We start from the raw sequence: 21,075 nt of genomic DNA on the forward strand, positions 1-21,075 counted from the left end.
ATGGTCATTACTCAATGCTGCGTGTGAAAGCACATCAGCCTGGCTCTCCCTAGTTTCCTACCACCCCTTTGGCCCCGCCCCAAACCTACCCCGGAGCCCAATCTCAGTTCTTTTCCTGTCGTAAAGAATTGGGTTCATATCCAGGCCAGGAACTTACCATATGCTTTACCCATTCATTATTAGAGAAAATCTCTGGCTACGCTTGTTTACTGGCTCCCAAGCTGATCAATCATTAGTGGGTTTGGAAATATGTTGAGGATAAACGTCCTTCCCTAAAAGCCTGCAGTTTCAACAAAACCATCATTTTACTTTATGAATCACATCGGTTTAAAAGTACCTCAGCTGCAATCCTGTGATACAATTTTTTGTTCCCTGATCAAATGTTCAAAAGTTCTGGCTGTATCCCTGCCACTTGCCACTATATCTCATTTCCTAATTGGGTGATCATTGAAGGAAAGCAAAGGCAAGACACTGAGAGACAGTACTCCACTGGCCAGCCCTGTAAGCCACCATAACTGACAGGAGGAAGGTATCATTGAGTAGTGGTGGTGATGATGTTGGAAGGTGGGTGAGGCAGCCACTGAATTTGATAGACCTGTGACCCAACTCTCAGTTTTAATCCGACCCCAAATCAGATTCCAAACACATCTCCCCACCTATGTGTTGAAATATTTCTTCACTTTGACCCTCAGTGAGTTTATTCCAATTGCTTTCTTTAAAAAAGGCTGCCATTCTCCACCCCACCAATGAACTCAAATCAGATCATCCCATGATACTCTGGCCCAGGAAAGTTGATTAATGCTGGTGTATTGATCACTGATTTAACTCACCAAATGAGGATATCTCAGATGACTCCCCTCCCTTCTACCCAAGGCCAGAGGCATCATTAAAGCACATAGACAGGACTGTAAAAATGTTCCTTTTTGTTGTGATTCGGCCCCAATTGTCAAGTGTGCACATGAAAGAGGTAGTGCTCCTGAAGCCAACGGCCAAGGAAGTGGAAGCCCAAGACAACTGCTTACTGAGCTTCTTTCGATTGACCTTCAGGTCTTTAAACCCTCTCCATTATCTCCTGACCTCAACCTAGAGGAGGAAACCTCTGACCCACCTCTGCACACTTCAGAGTGAATGGCCACAGAAGTCTAGGGTGCCACCATTCCCTCAACTGAACCTCATTAAACCTTTTCTCCCAAGGAAACCCCAGCATGGCCAGGCTCAGTTCATGGCTACAACCCCATGGAGGTGCTGCCAATGACCAAGTCAGGTTGATGCATCTTAACGATGAATGCTCCATTTTGGTTGAAAGGCCCTAAACAGCTGGATATTGAGTGAGCACAGGGTGGGGGGAAAAGAAGAATTACTTGCCGTAGATTTCCAGCTTTTTTTTGCTTCAAAGTAGTTCCCCTCACATTGCAATGGGACTTGTCACGTTATCCACACAGAAACGGGGCAAGTCTGGTTAGCAATGAGGACTAGACAAGGCCATTGCTCCTGGATGCATGGGGGTGGGAAGGTGGAATATACCTCCCAACAATAAAGGTTACTGCTTTTGAAGTCGCTGCTTAACTAAAACTTACTTGGCTTGCACAACCCTTCAGGCTTCATCTTAGACATTTTACGAAGCAAGGATCACGACCAACCCGGCTGCTGTGTGAAACCCACAAAAGGCAAAAGGTGGTACTCCCCGTCCCCAGCCTTGACTTTTGGGTGCATATGATAGAGGATTGTGTCTTGGGAGGGGATATGCTGTGTGAATACAGTATGGGTGCTTAATGGGGTAGAGCGGGGCAAGAAACACTCAAGCGATTTGTGCATTTGCAATTAAAACAGCAATTGGAAGCAGCTTTATTTTCCCCAAACAAATGTGATCTGCTAATAAGTGCACGATGCGACCATTTGGATTTTCTTGGAGGCAGAGAAGGAAGGTGGTGGGGGGGGGGAATGAAGGAAAGGAGAGGAGGGAAGGAAAAAAACTCCACCGTCTGCTCAACTATGCCACCAGAGACCAACATTTTTTAAAAAAGTTAAAGACGAAGGCACTTAAAAAATCTACCAGCCTGCTACTGAAAAACCCTCTAAAAAGCCACTACTCAACTACAAAAATTAAACGGAGGGGCGGAGAGTTGTACAAAAATATAAATATATACTCTCTATATGAATAACATCAATATAAAATGGACAAAAACTTTAAAAATTGCATTGTAACACTTCAAAATTGAACAGTTCGATTCAAGCTCGGAGAAAAAGGAGGAAAGGAGGAGCAAGAGTTTTCTCGATACAAAATTTGTCAAAGAGATCACCTCTGGAAAAAATATTAACAGTTTGAACAGCAGTATAAAAAAGGGGAAAACGCTTGGAAAAAAGAGAGAGAAGTTAAAAACATTATTTGAAAAACAATTCCTCAGGTTGTTAAATTAAAAAATACTTTAAACTAAATATACCAGTTATGTATGTGTGCTTTTAGAAAATCTACTCGCGCACACAGCTAAAACTACAGATATTTGTTAAAAAGGAGTATACAGCTTTTTTTTTTAAAAAAAGGAAAAATATTTTGCATCTCTTAAAACACTTCAGCTTTAAAAAAAAAGTTTTGTGAGAAAAAATGTTGGTGCTTACTTCTGCATTCATGTTGATCTTATAGAGAGGCCCAACCAACTGGTTTTTAGGGAAAAAGTGTCCACAAAACTGCGAATATAAAAAAAGATTAAAAGTACAAAAGTTCAACAGAAGCAACTTGAGGAAAAGAAATCATTCTCACTCTTATTAAAGTTCTCGGTCTGAAAAGTGCCACCTTTGCAACACTGGGCCGGGATGGGGCAGGGCAGATGCCCACTGTGACATTACTCCACTGCCATCGAGTGCTCTGGCAGCCCTGCCAGTGAAAAAGGAGGCAGGTTGAGCATTGGCAGCAAGCAGCAGCCACACCTTATCATGGCTCAGAAGTCATGGAACACAAGTAATTATTTTTTCTAAAACAAAAATAAACAAATTAATGACACCAAATTAACTAAAGAAAATCGGAGAAGTCAGCTATAGTAGAATTTGCCCTCAAACCGTTCTGAGCCTTTCAGTGATCAACATCTTGATGGCAGCAAAATGTGCCAACTTCTGCTTTTTGCCTTAGAAAAGCACAAGACATCTTTGATTTTGCAGCTTTTCAAAATACTGCTTCATGCATTTTTGCTAAAAATGCCAATTTTCATTTTAAGTTATTTTTTAATTTCAAGACGCAGAAGTAAAAACCAAGTGTACTTGATGTCTTCCCTCCAAAAATTATGAAACCTATATAATAAATATTTTCAAAGCACAAACATTAACAATGTTCTCAAAACAGGAAATATGGAGAAACAACCTTGAAGATTTTTTTTAAAATGTAATGATTTAGATGAAGTATCCAATTTATCAAAATAGATTTCTGATTGTTAACCTTTTAAACATTTTTTCAATTAGTTTTAGAGTGCTCCAGAGAAATGGGGTTTTACTAAAAGTGGAAAACAAAGGTTGAGGTACAAAATATGAAACTTTCCTTTTTTCAAAATGCTGAATAAACACGAAACATAATATTCTCCAATTCAAAATATCTATAACATTCAAAAAGTCTAAATACCTTCTCTCTGCTTTTGAAAAGAGAAAGTTTCTACTTTCTCACAAATCACATCACTTTCTATATCCTCGTGAGACATTTCCTGCCAAATGCACTTGTGGCAAGTACAAAATAGTGCAGAAACACCTTTAAAAGCACTTAATGTTCTGCCTTGTAATTGAACTTATGCTTAAAAAGGCAGCTGAGCTGTGATACGGAAAAATCCGAAGTGCAAAGCAGTTTAGCATATAAACAGTTCTTTTAAAAAATGCTTCCTATTATGAAAAATTAGGCTCCCTAAAAAGCTCGTTTCCAATGTGTAAAATGCTATTAAGATAAAAACCCCCTCAATCTTAAAAACATCTTAAAGTATTTCCACTCTCCCCACTCCTAAAAAAGGGGAAACTACCATAGTTTTTGGAAAGTACAAAACAAAGGGAGCTTTCCATAAATTTTTAAAAAATCTTTAAAAAGTGCTAATTGTACATCCCTTTAAAAACCTGTCCCTAGCCAGAAACTTGAGGGTAAATTTTTCATGATCCCATCTGTAATCATAAATATATATAAATGTTTAAATTTGTTTCTAGCTGTATTGCTAAACTGAGTAGTGTTTGATTTAAATAGGATGAGTGCATCTTGCAAAATTAGAGTTTAGTTAAAAACTTTATAAATTAGTACTAAGTTTAAAAGCGGTACAAGTAAATTTGACTAATGTATTCTAATTCCAAATAATAGCCCAACTAATAATTAAAATTATGTATTTAAATAGAGCCATGATCTTTAAGTTTAATGACAATTTTGAAATTTGAAATAAATTAGTACATCAAACCGAAATGCATTATTTAAGTGTTCAAAAATAAAATGTTTTAGCACTATTTAGGTTTATATTCATAAACAGATCGTTTAATTTGATGGCTGTAGAATTTCTAACTGCTTTAACTCAATGCTTTAAACAATTCTAATTTTTAAATGATAAGACGGATATTTTTGGGAAATTGTACAAATAAATGTTTCTTACCATTATTTTTGTTATAAGCTGATGCAAAAAATATTTAATTATAATCAGAATTTAACAAGGAATTGGAAAAGAATCCCAGTGTAGTATATAGTGACATATGTACTTTAATAAATTTACTGTTTTTTACAATTGGTAATAATCTACACAATGGAATTAACAAACATATTAGTTTTAACCAATTGTGAAACAAGTTTCAGAATTATAAAGCAGAATATAAAACTGTTCTCATTCTATATAACCACAATGATTTTATATTTCCAAAATGAACTATAAAGATTTTAGATTTAGTAAGGATTAAAACTGAAGCAGACATCACATTATTAGCATTTGGATTATATGATGACTTTAACTAGAAAAACAAGAAGTTTAACCACTCAATTCAACATGGAGTTCACACTAAAGCAGAGTTTATAATTGTACCATATTCAAAATATTAAGTAAATCTGCATTTTGAGCAGTGAATACTGAGCCAACAAGGCTCTCATTATTTATTGCTAATTATTTATATTTGCATTTGCGGAGTCTGTTGTTCATTGATACTGTTTACTGTTCTATAGATTTGTTGAGTATGCCTGCAGGAAAAAAAAATCTCAGGGTTGTATGTGGTGACATGCACATACTCTGATATTAGATTTTACTTTGAACATCAGTATTAATTTCTGCATAAACATATCTTTATGGGTTTCTGAATGTGGGCAAATGTTTAGTTAAAAATTATACAACAGAGAGGATAGACTTGTCAGAGCCACTTGTATTTAATTTTGTTTTTTTTTAATATATATTTTGCTGAAGCCTTATCAGTTGAAACTATGTATTGATCTCTTTCTGTGGACAGTTATGTGAAGATTTTGCAATACGCTTACTAGTTGTAATGGCTGCACCCTGAACAGCACACACATATAAATCAATATTGTGCAGGTTTAAGTAGGTTGCAGCAACCAAGTTATATTTTATGCAGGTTTATTTAACTAACTGAGAATCTGGCAGACAGATTTATGAATTGTTTTGAGATTTAGGCAAGCAGTCTAGATTTTACTTAGAAGAAAGGTATCCCTACTCCAATTTTTAACAAGTCCCCATCAGCTGATATATTTTTATAGATCCATAAACGAGGTGAAGATTAGGTGACGATCCTTAAGTTTTTTTTTTAAGTTTACATATTGTGTAATATTCATACACATGCATACAGATTTGCATTAGTTCCTCTCTTGGTGCTGCAACAAATAAATTAGAGCTGATTTAGCAAAGTTCCCTTCTATTCCTGGGAGTATAGGCAGGGGCAATTATGTAGATTTATCCACATGTAGAGTCTTCAGCCTCAATCACATCCTCCAAACAAGGATACAGCATTGAAATGTTATTCACACCTAATATACTCCAATTTATATAGAGCAATTTTCATTTATATTGATTAACCTCTACGTCTAGGCTTTTAAGACAAGGCTCCTACACCCAAATATTAGTTACCAACATTTACAGATTCCTCCTTACTTATAGGTGTTAGCCAATGCTACAAGCAACAATAAATTACCCTTTCCCCAGGATTATCCACTTCTTATTCCAAGGCATTAAGGAATATTATAGGAACATTATTCAACATAATTCAGATTCCAATTTATCACTGTTTAGTTAAAGCAGCTGGGCCCAAATGTTAGTTATCCATATTTTCATAGATTTATACATTTTTACAGACTGTACTCTATCCTAGGGCATTTAGATGAGTGTCTAACAACTAAATCCTACTTAGCCATATTTATATAATTTTGTTACTATTCCTAGGCATTAAGACAATGTTACAGCACCAAAATGTTAATCTTATCCAGGATTGTACCCATATTTATATAGGTGGTTACAGTGCCTTAAAAACGTTATACAAGCATTTATTCAAGTCCCTAGCAAATGACAGTAATTTAGACAGTAATTTCATAGGTCCTTTGCAATAAATGTATCTACTGAAAATTATATAGATTTACACACATTTATAAAGGCCCCCAGCAAAAATTTCACTTATATTTGTACTCATATTCACATATTTATTATGTTACTATATGTTAAAGTTAGTTACCCACATTTTATAGATGTGCTGCTGTTTATGTAGATTTACCCTCATTTATATTGGCATTTAGGGTGATTATAACAACAGAATGCTAGTTATCCATATTTATTTAGATTTATCCACGTTTATAAATTTGTCCTTATATAGACATTTAGGCCTAATATGTAGCAACATTTATTGATGTATCCACATTTATATAGATTTATCGACATTGAGAGAGATTCCTACCACCTTCCCCAGAGACGTTAACACTAAGCCGGATCCCCACCGAACACACGCCACCCACCCCTTTTCCCTCCACAAAACCTCCCCACCCCACACAACCACCACCCCAACACCACCCCAAAAAAAGACCACCTGACTTCCCCGCCTTCCTGTTGTTTTAAGACTGTTGGTACTCACCGAGGAGAGGACAAAACCCCCGAGAGACAGAGAGGAGGGACGGGGGGGTTTGGTGAGGAGGGAAAGAAGGAGGGAGGGAGGGAAGGGGGAGTTGAGGAGGAGGAAGTGGGGGAAGAGAGGGGCGGCTTGAGACTCGCTCTTTGCCGGATGGGGGGATATTGGGGAGGATGGATGGAGGGCAGCTGTCCTTATTTATGATCTGAAAGGTGCCTTTTTTTCTGAAGGGAAAGGTGGAGGGAGACGGATCAAGGGATTGGAGCGCCTCACAAACACACACACACACACACACACACACGGAGCGGGAGAGAGGTCGCACGCAAACTCCAGGCCTTCTTTTTTTCCCCCCTCCCAGCGAAAAAACAACGCCCGGCGGCAGAAAGTAAATAATTAAAAAGCCAAACAAAAACTAAAAATATTTTAAATAAGGTGCGGGAGAGGGAGGAGAGAAAAAGAGAGAGAGAGGAGGGAAAAGTTCCCCACAACAACCAACAAAATGGCGGCCGCCGACCGAGAGGGAGAAAGAGCGAGACAGGCGGCAGCGCCAGAGAGGAGAAGGCGGGGCCAAAATGGACGACCTAACTTACTTTTCCAAATGCTCACCGTCCATTGGCCACGGTCCGCCAGCGCCTCGCACCCCATTCGCTGCGGGCCACGACCATCAGCAGGATTTAGGATTAAACCCAGCTCCTTCCGTGCATCTTAACTTGACGGTTTTTTCCTCCCCGTCACTCAGCCAATCCGCATCCGTCACGCTCACCCCGCCCTCCCCGGATAGTCTCCGACCGATTGGTCACATTGTGAGGGCGATTCCGCAATCCGCATCGTTGATTAGATAACTGGCCCGTCGGTCAAGATTCCGCTTGTCAACGTTATTTTTGAAAAAGCAGGTCGATCGATTTGTTTTTTTTTCATCTTTTGCTCTTGGTATGTTCCTACTGAGACTTAATAAAAATAAACAAGTATATTTATCGCCTTTGAGGTGTTGGCGGCCCAAGGCTTCGTCCTAATACAACAGAACGAAGGAAAGGCTGATTGCAATTGGTTGCAATTTGTGTCAATCTCAACCGTTCAGTGCGTAATGACGAAAAACGTAGAAAAACTCCAGCCTCAAGACTGCTCTTGAGGGGCGGGAAAATAATAGCATTTCCATTTCTGATTGGTTGAGGGAACTGCTAATCAAGTTGAAGAGCACAAGGCAAGACCTGTCTCGTGAAAAGCAGCCCATTGCCTTGCCCATAGACTTACTCCATGTTGAAATGAGTTGGCTACTTTCATCGTCCTTAACCACATTCATTTCAGTTGGTTTTGTTGTATAGTTGGTGCATTAAAACACTTTAGACCTAGTCAATCAGATAGTGGTCAGAGATTATTACTCTCTCTGTCGGGCAAAAAAAACCCGGATTTTTGACTGGGTGGGTTTGGAGAGGATACCAGAATCTATTGTCATGAAATTTGTTGGTTTGTGGCAACAGTATGGTGCAATATTTCAAAATTACTATGATTTTAAAAATTAAATTGTGCAAAAAAAATGGATAATGAGGTAGTTACAAACAAGAGAAAATCTGCAGATGCTGGAAGTCCGCACAACACATACACAAACTGCTGGAGGAACTCAGCAGGCCAGGCACCACCTATGGAAGACAGTACAGTCAACATACAGGACTGACGAAGGGTTCTGGCCAGAAACATCGACTGTACTTTTTCCCGTTGATGCTGCCTGGCCTGCTGAGTTCCTCCAACATTCGGTGTGGTAGTTACGTTTGTGATTGGCTAGTCAGAAAATTGATGAAGTTGTTTTCAAAACGTTGAGTGTGGGTCTTCAGTCCCTGGGCCTCCTCCCTAAGGGTAGTAACAGAAGGGGTATGTCCCACTTGTCCATGACAATCTATGCTGATCCTGTCAGCCCACACTTGACCCATGTTTCTCTAAACCTTTCCTGACTGCGAACCTATCCAAAAGTCTTTTCAACTTTGTTATTGTAGCTGCCTTAACCACAGCCTCTGGCAGTTTGTTCCATACACCTGTCACCCTCTGTGTGGGAATAACTTGTCCTGTTAAATTTTTTTCCCCTGTAACCTTAAACCTGTTCCATCTAGTTTTATATGTTTATTATAAAGTGGGTGGTTACAGTCCTTTTTTTGTATTGAATTGGCTTTATTTCTTACATCCTTCACATACATGAGGAGTAAAACTCTTTGTGTTACTTTTCCGTCTAAATGTGCAATTTATAGTAATTTGTAATAAATAGTATGTAGAACAGGCCAGTCAATATAGCATAAAAATACAATTAATCAGTCTGATGGCCCAGTGGAAGAAGCTGTCCCAGAGCCCATTGGTCTTGGCTTTAATGCTGCTGTACCGTTTCCCAGATGGTGGCAGCTGGAATGGTTTGTGGTCGGAGTGACTTGGGTCCCCAATGATCCTGAGGGCCCTTTTTACGCACCTGTCTCTGTAAATGTCCAGGACAGTGGGGAGTTCACATCGACAGATGCGCTGGGCTGTCCGCACCACTCTCTACAGAGACCTTTCCCCAGGGTAAGCCGCCCTGAGGTCACCCCCTCATCGTGTTTTGCTCGAAGGAAAACAATCCCAAGCTTGTCCAGTTTCCTAAAACCCAAGCCCTCCAGTGCAGACAACGTTGCTGAGAATGCGTCTGCACCCTTCCACGAAGGAGCCCCAGCACCCAGAACGTGGACTCATCTCATTGCTGCTGCCGTCAGGGAGGAGGTAGAGGAGGAGTCTGAAAGCACACACTCAGCAATTCAGGAACAATTCCTGACGGACATTGAGCCCACGAACCGTACCTCACCTCACTACTCTTCATTTTCCTCTTTTTGCACTGGTTAATTTAACTGTTTATTTTACATATATATATTTACACACACACACACACACTCACACATACACACACACACACACACACACACTCACACACACACATACACACACACACACACACACACACACACACACACATATATATACACACTGTTACATACCCTGTAACTGGGTTGCCAAACCAGCAGAAATGGATCACTCAGTTGGAGTCTGGATTACTGGAACTAAGAAAGTTTTATTAAAGAAATAAGCAACACAGTACTCTAATCAAAAGGCTAATAAATGCAACAGTTCAGCAATGGTAAACACACATGTACACAGAATTAAGATAACAGGATCAATCAAGCTCTATCGCAGTCTAGGGGTAAATGACCAGTTTCAAAGTGACGCAAAGTTCAGTTCAATTGAGTTCAGTTCAGTTCGCAGTAATCACTGCCATGCCGGTGGACGGGGGGGGGGGGGGCGAAGGAGAGAGAGAGAGCGAATGAATATTCAAAACGGCTTCCACACAGACCTTCGATATTCTTCGCAGTCAGCTTTCGGGCGAGCCCTTTGTAATGTCTTCTGAGGTCACAGACTGTGACCCCTCCATTTCAGATACAATCGTTCTTCCGCGGTGAACCCGGCACCCAGGCAAGGGCGGACACACACACCAGGTTCCCGCCAATCCGTACCTTTCTACCCTGTGCGTCTCTGGCTGGTCCCACGATCAGACCTCCAACAACTCCCACCGACTTGTGGGAGGCGCACCGCTTCCAGGGTCTCATTACCTTGTGGTGTTGCGTGTGTCTTGCCTTAGTGAACCTGTCCCTTTTTATCCCCCTGCTGGGGTATCGCCTGTCCATCACACTTCAAACAGTTCAGGGTTCAAACGGAGCCGATCTTGACTATACCCAGAATGGTGTCTCCTTCCCTTAAACTCTCTCGTCTCTTCATTAACATTTCCAAATGCTGCTCCATTGTCTTATTTATCTCTCTTTCTCCTGAAGACAGGTGGCAGATCAACTGTTGATCCCACTGGTGCCAGCACAGGACAGTTAACACCTTAATCTATGTGTACTCTTTGTAACCCTCTTTCGTCACAACACTAACTGTAATTTACAGTCTTTTATTACGTATTGCAATGTTCTGCAGCCGCATAACAACAACTTTCATGACATATGCCAGCGATATTAAACCTGATTCCGATTCCTTCCGGCTGGTGGCGTAGTGGCATCAGTGCTGGACTTCGGGACGGAAGGTCCGGAGTTCGAATCCAGCCGGCTCCCCTGCACGCTTTCCATCCGTGCTGGGTTACGAGCTGGTGATCTCTTTGGAAACTCACCCAACAGAAGGCAATGGCAAACCACGGCTTTAACTTGTCTCGTACATGGTTCCCCACTACGTCAGAGAGGCGTGGAGGGGAATCGTCCGCTAACCGGAGAAAACTCTGGATGTGACGTACCTTTCCTTTCCTGTAGTGTAGTGCCTGTACTACAGACAATACTGTCAGTGCACAATGTTTCAACTCCGATACTCAAAGCCCTTGCCGATGAAGGCAGGCATGCGACATTCCCACCGTGTCCGCCGGTGCCGACTTATGGATGTGCGTAACGCTGTATCCGTCCAGTTGAGTTGGAGCACAGGAAGGAGATAGTTTAGTGACATGGCGACATGACAGTGATCCATCGCTCAATGTCAGGGAAAGAAAATAGCTGGTCATTTACTTCAGGAGTTGTGGGGGTGGGGGGTGTTCAGTACGCACACTCCAGTCCACAGCAACGGTGCTGAGGTGGAGACGGTTGAGAGATTCAAGTTCCAATAGTCTGTCCCGGCTCAAACACGTAGGTGTCATGGCTAAGAAAGTTCTCCATCACCTCTGCTTTCTTTGGAGGTTAAAGGAATGAGGCGTGTCCCTGTAGACAATCGATGCGCCATAGAAAGCATCCCATCTGGGTGCACCGGAACGCGGCTTGGAACAGCGACTGTTCTGCCCGTGACCACAAGAAACCGCAGAGAGTTGTGGACACAGCTCAGCTCATCACGGAAACTGGTCTCCTCTCCAGGGCCTAAACTTCTCACCACCTCAGTAAAGCAGCCAGCATAATCACAGAACCCACACACATTCTCTCCACCGAGCAGGAGATACAAAAGCCACCAGGCTCTCGGGCAAATTCTACCCTCCCTGTGACAAGCTTCTCGAGTGGCTCCCTAATACAAAGTGGACTCCAGACCTCAGAATCTACCTCCTTACCACCTAGCACCTTACTGTAGTCGTTTCACCTTATTCAGTAATCTGTTACATTTCCGCCAAGAATGCTGCTGAGTTCCTCCAATATCTGCAGCCTTTTTTGTTCTCCACACCTCTGCTCAACCCCACCCCACCCCTGGCTTTGGGCGAGATCTGCAGGTGACAAGCTCTCCCCCATCTCTCAGCTCATCCTATCTTTGTGGACCCTAAGACGTAGGAGCAGAATTAGGCCATTCAGCCACCATGATCTCTGGCTGTCTGCCTCTCCCTTTTGCTGCCGTTGAAGTGGTGCCACGGGACACAGACAAGATGCTGGAATCTTCCGGTGAGGGGGCGACACCTCACCTCAGGTCTGTTGGGTAAATTGGTAGCATCTGGTGCAGCTTCCTCTACTTGATGCAGACTGGGAGTCTGCTTTGTCAGGCACCTTCAGCCTGGATATGGGGAGAAGGCAGGAACAGGGTACTGATTGTGGATGATCAGCCATGATCACAGCGAATGGTGGTGCTGGCTCGAAGGGCCCAATAGCCTACTCCTGCACCTATTGTCTATTGTCCACCTCAACAGCCAGAATCCCCCAGTGGCCACCCACGTCCACTTCCCGATCCCACACTGGTATGTCTGTCGATGGCCTCCTCCGCAGCCGTGCTGAGGCCACAGGCAGGTTGGAGGAGAAACACCTCACCTTCCGTCAGCCAGGTCTCCAAGAAGATGGCATGAACATGGGTTTCTCTCTCTGCCAGTAACTTCTCCACTCTGCCCCCCCTTTTTTGTTTTCCCCATTTCTGGTTGTCCTCTCACTCCATCTTCTCCTCCCCTACCCTCAGGACCTGCCTATCCCCTCCCTCTCGTTCCCTATCTCCTTCCCTTTATTCCTCAGTTCACTATCAGACTCCTTCCATCCTCAGCCCATTTACCTCGTTTACCAATCACCTCCCAGCTTTGCAAATCAATTCCCCCCCCCACCCCACCCCCACCTGGTCTCACCTATCTTGTACCCCTTCCCATCTTGAACCCCTTCCTCTCCCCCAAACTCCTTATTCCGGTTTCTGCCCTCTACCTTTCCAGTCCCGCTAAGGTCCTCAGCCCAAAATGTCAAATGTTTATTCCCTCCTTAGTTGCTGCCCAACCCATTGGACTCTCCCAGTGTTTTGTATGTGTTCCTCAAGATCTTGAACATCTCCAGAATCTCTCATGTCACTGCTTTTACCATGGAGTTACGTCTACAGGTGCAGAGGCTCGAGTTAATAAGTAAATGTGGGGAAGTGGTGATCACCATTCTCAGGGATTCTTGTAAAAACTCACCTGACTGACGATGTGCTCTTGTGGGAAACCTTGACCTGTATCTGAGCCCCCGTGAGGGTGACACTTCAATCTCCTGTTCAGTCCCGGAAGCTGTTAAGAACGTCAACGCCCTGCATAGTTAGGACTATTACTATGGGCATCCTTGACCCTGCTTTCACTGCTCTGCAAGGCGAGTCTGATCTCCTCTCTCCTACTCCGATCTCAACCCCGACATTCCCATGAATATATCCAATGGCTTGGCACCTGCAGCCCTCTGGGGACGAGAATTCCCGAGATACCACGTCCCTTCCCTCAGAGGTAGTCTCTTCCCAGCTCTGTCTTATCTCCATTAAGTTCTCCTCCTCTGTTTCGCTGGGAGTTTCAGGATATTTGGTACATCACCAACAACTCTAGCGAGTGTCGACAGGTGTAGGGTGGAGAGCATTCTCACTGCTCACTGGTTGCATCAATGCCTGGTACAGCGGCTCCAATGCACAGGATGGCAAGAGGCCGCAGAAGGTTGTATGCGTGACCAATTCCATCATGGACACAAGCCTCCCCACCACTGAGAATATCTTCAAGAAGGTGGCGCCCATCACTAAAGACCCTCACCATCTGGGACATGCCCTCTTGCAGGGGGAAATACAGGAGCCTGAAGACCCACACTCAGCATTTAGGATCTGCTTCTTCCCCTCTGCCATCAGATTTCTGAACGGTCCATAACCCCCATTGACACTACCTCACTCAACGTTTTGTGATCAGTTTCCGAATTGTCCGTGAACCCACGGACGGTACCGCACTATCCTGCTTTTTTTCCACCTCTGTTTTGTAATTTATAATTTCTTTTATGTCTTGCACTGTACTGCTGGTGAAAAACGACAAATTTCACGCATTTTACACCCCTCTGAATGCACTGCCCTGCACCCCCTCTCTGTACCAATTCCAACCGCACCATCAAACTCACAGACGTGGGCACGCGATTGTGGTCTGGCGGACTGACCTCTACTGAGGCCAGAGGTATGGAGGCCAAGGCGGCAACTCCTCTTACTTGCCCCTGAAAAGGACCCCCACTCAGGCACGTCAGGTCCTTGTCCCCTGCACCTCACCAACCTCACCGACTCTAGAGATCTCCCATCAGTTGCCATAGTTCATTAACTGGCATTGCTTGTGTAGCCCATCAGTTCGGCTAGCAGCTTAATCTCGGGGAAGACAGCCCCCGGCCCGGCCAAACTTGAGAAATCTTGTTTGGGTGGATGCTGCGTGATGTGTTCCCGTGTTACAAAAAAGTACCACGAAATAACAAACAGTACTCAATATGCAATTAAATGATTTACCTTTATAATTCTTCCCAAACTATATTATGTTTAAATTTAGAAAAAAATCAGAAGTGACATTTTTGATCCTTCGGTTAAATTTGAAGAGACTTGGAAACCATTTATTCAACATTTTCATATGGTGTAATTTGACCTTTCCGAATCCTTCTTATTAACATAAAATATATGAATAGAGGAGCAGAGTTGACGACATTACTGAATGTGTTCAATTTAAGATAATGGCCTAGCCTTGTTTTATTCCGTTAGTTTTTTTTGTTTTTCTTTTGGGGTTTTCTTTGTATTTTTTTTTCTTTTTATTTCTTTTTTCTCTATAATTAATCATAGAGAAAAAAGAAATAAAAAGAAAAAAAAATACAAAGATTAATTATATGATTAATTATATCAAGAGTTTGGAAGACTATTATACTTGCATTATTTGAAATCTTTTTTGTATATGCTTATCAACAATAAGATTATTCCGATCGCTCTGTATCAATATTGTTATTCTGTTTATAATTTTGGAAAATTAATAAAAAGATTTAAAAAGAAAGAAAGCTTGATAATTCTTAATTTGACTTTAAGCTAGAGGAAGAAAGCCCTTAACTCCAAGTGGAGTCATCGAAACACCGTCATGACGGCATTTTTTAGCAGGCTTTCTTATTTTTAAGAGGCCAAGTTGCTAGCTCGACGCTCAACCCAGCACAGATGGAAAGCGTGCAAGGGAGCCGGCTGGATTCGAACTCGGGAACCTTCGCTCCGAAATCCGGCACTGATGCCACTACACCATCAGCCGGCTGACTATAAGTTAGTAAAGAAACAAAAAAGAAAAGGGCCCATTCTCAGGAAACAGTCTAATGTGCAACGTTGGAGCTCACAGTTTTCCCGTCTGTTCGTTCTCCATGGATTTCCCCCTTGGGCGTCGACTCCCGACCCCATTCCAAGTCCACTCCATCCTGCAGACTACGACTTCCCCGTTCTGGCATCTTCTCTCTCCATCTTCTGCCAAACAAAAGACTGCGAAACCTTCGCTCTCCCCTCATTGGCCTATTGATCATTACAGAACGTCTCTCTGGTGCTTCCCACTCCCTCCCCTCTCCATTCTGCTTTTCCCAACCATTATTCCCCTCCCCCAGCCCTCTTCCCACTCTGAGCCCACAATAGAGACCCGCATCAGAGTCAGGTTTATCATCGCTCACATATATCATGAAATGTATTTTTTGCAGCAGCAGTATGGTGCAATACCTAAAGTTGCAGCAGTATTGTGCAAAAGTCTTGGGCACCCTATCCATATATATGTGCCTAAGACTTTCGTTTAGTATTGTCCCTTGATTCCATCTTATCCCCCTTGGTTCAGACCCTTTCCACCTACATCCATGACACTTCACATGCTCTCGATCACTTGAACCACTTTCAATTCCCTGGCCCTGTTCACCTCATTTTCATTACGGATGTCCAGTCCCTATACACTGCTATCCCCCATCAGAAGGGCCTTAAAGCTGTCTGCTTCTTTCTTGACAACAGACCTAACCAGTTCCACTCCACCACCACCCTCCTCTGTCTGGCAGTGCTGGTCCTCATAATGATTTATTTTGGCTCCTCCCAAACCCAAGGTCTAGCCATGGGCACCCGCGTTGGCTCCAGTCTTGCCTGTGTTTTCATTGGCTCGTTGGAACCAATTGATAGTCTGAGCCTTCACTGGTAATGATTCCCAAATCTTTCTGAGCTACGTTGACGACTGCATTGCTGTCACTTCACGCACCCATGCTGAGCTCGTCAACTTCATCAACTTTGCCTCCATCTTCCACCCTGCCCTTAACTTCACTTGGTCCATTTCTGACACCTCGCTCCCCTTTTTCAACCTCTCCATCTCCACCTCTGCAGACAGATTGCCTGCTGATATCCTCTACAAACCTGCTGACCCTCACAGCTATCTTGACTGTACCTCTTCCCACCCTGTCACTTGCAAAACCTTTTCTCAGTTCCTCTCTCTCCGCTGCAAGTATTCTCAGGAAGAGATACCCTCCTTCTTCAAAGAGCAGGGGTTTCCCTTCTCCCACTGTTGCTGCTGCCCTCAGCCACATCTCCCCCATTTCCTGGACACCCGCCCTCAGCTCATTTACCCGCTGCCGTATCAGGGATAGAATTCGTTTTGCTGTTACCTGCCACGTCATGAGCCTCCACATCTAGCAGATCATTCTCCACAACTTCCACTACCCTCGATGGGATTCTACCTCTAAACACAATTTTACCACCTGCCCTGCCCTGCCCGACTCCGAACTTTACGCAGGAATCCCTTTCTCTGTGATCCCCTTGCCCATCTGTCCCTCCCCGCTGAACTCCGTACTGAGACACATCCCCATACAAGTGCTACTCCTGCCCCTACACCTCCTCCCTCACCTCCATTCAGGGTTCCAGGTGAGGCAGCACTTCTCCCCTGAGTCTGCCAGTATCATCTACTGGTGCTCCCCATTCACCTTCCTCTATGTTGGTGAGGCCTGTTGTAAGGAAGGCCGGTTTGTCGAGCACCTTTGCCCTGCCTGCAAACAGGCAGAAGTTCCTGGTGGCCACCATTTCAATTCTACTCCCCAGGCTCATTCCTACATGTCGGTCCATGGCCTCCTCCATTGCCATGATGAAACCTCACTCAGGTTGGAGGTGCAACATCCCACACTCTCGTTGGGTAGCCTCCAACCTGACGGCATGAACATCGATGTCTCTAACTCCTAACAATCTCTTTCCTCTCCCCTTCTCTCTTTTCCATTCCCCATTCTGGCTCCCCTGCTATCCCTTCTCTTCTCACCTGCCCAACACCTCCCTCTAGTGCCCTCTTCCTCCTGTGGTCCACTATCGTCCCCTTTCGATCTCTTCTTCTTCAATTCCTTACTTCTTCCACCTATCACCTCCAAGCTTCTCAATTCATGCCCCTTTCCCCCAACCACCCATCTTCCCTCTCGGTCGCTTCACCTATCACCTCCCAGCTTGAACAATCCTCCCCCCCGCCCCACCACCTTATCCTGGCTTCTCCTCCCTTCCTTTCTAGTCCTGATGAAGGGATTCAGCCCAAAATGTTGCGTTTGGCCGTGTGCAGGCTCTCCAAAACAATCATCCACAATTTCAATGCTGGGACTTCTCAGTGCACTCGTGTGTTTGTGTGTTTATCCATCGTTGACATCGATGAGGACCTCGACACCATTATGATGGTGTTGAGACTAGCGCGTGATTTGGATTTAAGTGAGGGAGAGTTGCACAGCGTCAGCCTCACTCTCTCTGCCCAATTCCCATCTGGATCCAGTGGCAAGACAGAGTCTAGACGGCTGGAGATGGGACTAGGCGCAGTGGATGACCAGGACATCTTCTGTGTCTTGTCCTGCTCTACACGTTCCACGACGCTTGCAGAGACCGCCTTCTTGACCGTTGGACCTTCCATAGGTCTCGTCCGCTCCATCCGCCGGAGTCTGTCTTCACATGCTGGGATAGACAACTCCCTATCTCACTGAGGGTTTGAGACCCGTCGGCTACCCTCACCTGGTTTAGCCGGCTTGTCGAAGCCGTTGCCCGGGGTGTAGCCGCTATCGCATGCGAACAGCTACGGGGAGCCACAGGTGAGAGCTGAGTGCCAGGTGGGGACCAAAGGTGGACTAACTGCCTTGAAAAGGACACGACATGTTCCCCCACCGGAGGTGCTACCCCTCCCTGACACCCCATACACCCCTCAGTGCATCACACGCAGAGGGACAGACAGACAGACACACACACACCCACAGGTTTAAGAAGTAGACACCATCCAACAGTGGGGAGGGCACAGCTTGTCTGCGAAGGTCCCACAAGCCTTGTGAGACACTTTTATTACAAAACACAGTCGATTGCACAGCAAATTATCCGTGCAGCTCTGTAGCCAGCGGTGGGTCTGGGATGTGGGGGTGGGTGGGGTGAGGCTCTCCTCTACCTCCACAGATCTCTTGGCTGAGATGTATGTAGACAGCTGGCGTCCGGGTGCTATAGTGGGGCTGTGGGATCACCAATCCACCTCCTCAGAGTCTGAATCCGAGAGGGGGGAGAGAGAGGGAAAGGGGAGAGAGACAGACAGACAGGACAGAAAGGCTGGGGCAAACAGTGCACAGAGTTGACGGGCAGCTGCTGTGCAGACCCCGGGTGCCATTCTGTCTGTGTGTCATGCACAATGTGAGGGCCCTTCTCTCCCTATCAATCCCCCTCCCCCTCCCATTCCCTCTCCCCCTCCCCCTCCCATTCCCCCTCCCCCTCCCCCTCCCATTCCCCCTCCCCCTCCCATTCCCCCTCCCATTCCCTCTCCCCCTCCCCCTCCCATTCCCCCTCCCCCTCCCATTCCCCCTCCCATTCCCCCTCCCCCTCCCCCTCCCATTCCCTCTCCCCCTCCCCCTCCCATTCCCCCTCCCCCTCCCCCTCCCATTCCCTCTCCCCCTCTCCCTCCCATTCCCCCTCCCCTCCCCCTCCCATTCCCTCTCCCCCTCCCCCTCCCATTCCCCCTCCCCCTCCCCCTCCCATTCCCTCTCCCCTCCCCCTCCCATTCCCCCTCCCCCTCCCATTCCCTCTCCCCCTCCCCCTCCCATTCCCCCTCCCCCTCCCCCTCCCATTCCGTCTCCCCCTCCCCTCCCATTCCCCCTCCCCCTCCCCCTCCCATTCCCTCTCCCCCTCCCCCTCCCATTCCCTCTCCCCTTCCCCCTCCCATTCCCTCTCCCCCTCCCCCTCCCATTCCCCCTCCCCCTCCCCCTCCCATTCCCCCTCCCCCTCCCCCTCCCATTCCCTCTCCCCTTCCCCCTCCCATTCCCTCTCCCCCTCCCCCTCCCATTCCCCCTCCCATTCCCTCTCCCCCTCCCCCTCCCATTCCCTCTCCCCCTCCATTCCGCCAGGGTTGCATCGGACTCCTGCCGACAAGAGAGTCTGGTTTCTAGTTGCAATTTCCTTGCATTTCATTCTATGTTTCAATGTACTTAGGACAAATAAAGCTGACCTCTGCTCACTTAGAGCACAGAGCATTACAGCACAGTACAGGCTCTTCAGCACATGGTGCTATGCTGAATGTTTTACCTGCTCTAAGGTCAATCTTACCCTCCTGTCCCAATTAGATCACTATTTTTCCATCACCCCACGAGCCTGTCTCAGAGTCTCTTAAATGTCTTTAATGTATCTGCCTCTATCACCACCTCCAGCATTGTGTTTCATGCACCCACCACTTCCCGTGTAAAAACCTACCTCTCTTTCCTCCCGTCACCTTAAAAGTATGCCATTATTATGGGAAATAATAAGCCATCACCGTGGAATTTCAACTCACAGAATTTAACTCAGATCAATCCCACGCTGACCCCATTCCCATGAGAATGAGCAGGCAGGAGAAACCCAGACTGCACAGGCAGAGGTGGGGATTGAACCCTCTGAGAGGCAGCAGCTCTCACCACTGGGCCATTGGACCAGGTTGCTTCAGCAGGAGGGCACATTAAAGGGTTTACCTGGCGGCTGGGGCCCCTGCAGAGGAACGGACCTGCTGCACCACCTGGAGAAGACTGGGTGAAACAAACCGAACGGCAGATTTAACTCGACAACGTCAAAGAGTGGAAGGAGGCCTGGGCCACTCCTCCCTCATCCCATGGTGCATTGTCAGTCTGCCGCGAGTTCTGTAGAGGATGGCGGGGGGGGGTTAGTGGTCACAGGGGTGTAGCTCATCCCCAGTTTGGCTGCAGGACAGCACAGCTCCCTCCGCACCGTCCCATCACACACCCCGAGGGACAGGGTCAGACACAGGGTGAGGCTCCCTCCACACCGTCCCATCACACACTCCCAGGGACAGGGTCAGACACAGGGTGAGACTCTCTCCATGCCGTCCCGTCACACACCCCCAGGGACAGGGTCAGACACAGGGTGAGACTCCCCCCACACCGTCCCGTCACACACTCCCAGGGACAGGGTCAGACACAGGGTGAGGGTCCCTCCACACTGTCCCGTCACACACTCCCAGAGACACGGTCAGACACAGGGTGAGGCTCCCTCCACAACGTCCCGTCACACACTCCCAGGGACAGGGTCAGACACAGGGTGAGACTCCCTCCACACCGTCCCGTCACACACTCCCAGGGACAGGGTCAGACACAGGGTGAGGGTCCCTCCACACTGTCCCGTCACACACTCCCAGAGACACGGTCAGACACAGGGTGAGGCTCCCTCCACACCGTCCCGTCACACACTCTCAGGGACAGGGTCAGACACAGGGTGAGGGTCCCTCCACACTGTCCCGTCACACACTCCCAGAGACACGGTCAGACACAGGGTGGGCTCCCTCCACACCGTCCCATCACACACCCCCAGGGACAGGGTCAG

At 45.9% G+C, this 21,075-nt stretch overlaps 1 protein-coding gene across 2 annotated transcripts in view; it reads right to left on the reverse strand.

Annotated features, from left to right (window-relative positions):
• Positions 1 to 7,604, reverse strand: part of hnrnpc (heterogeneous nuclear ribonucleoprotein C) — a 31,032-nt gene extending 23,428 nt beyond the window's left edge. The window contains exons 1-2 of one of the 2 annotated variants that reach the window (XM_063060184.1): positions 7,060 to 7,604; positions 2,617 to 2,685 (exon numbers count right to left, since the gene is read on the reverse strand). In XM_063060184.1, the coding sequence (XP_062916254.1) occupies positions 2,617 to 2,628 (12 nt within the window). In that variant the 5' untranslated portion in view covers positions 2,629 to 2,685; positions 7,060 to 7,604. The remainder of the gene's footprint in view (positions 1 to 2,616; positions 2,686 to 7,059) is intronic. The other variant, XM_063060183.1, reaches the window with a different exon arrangement.
• Between the last annotated feature and the right edge of the window lie 13,471 nt (positions 7,605 to 21,075).

This window comes from Mobula hypostoma, chromosome 10 (genome assembly GCF_963921235.1).
Source record: "Mobula hypostoma chromosome 10, sMobHyp1.1, whole genome shotgun sequence".
In the NCBI taxonomy this organism is placed as follows: Eukaryota; Metazoa; Chordata; class Chondrichthyes; order Myliobatiformes; family Myliobatidae; genus Mobula; species Mobula hypostoma.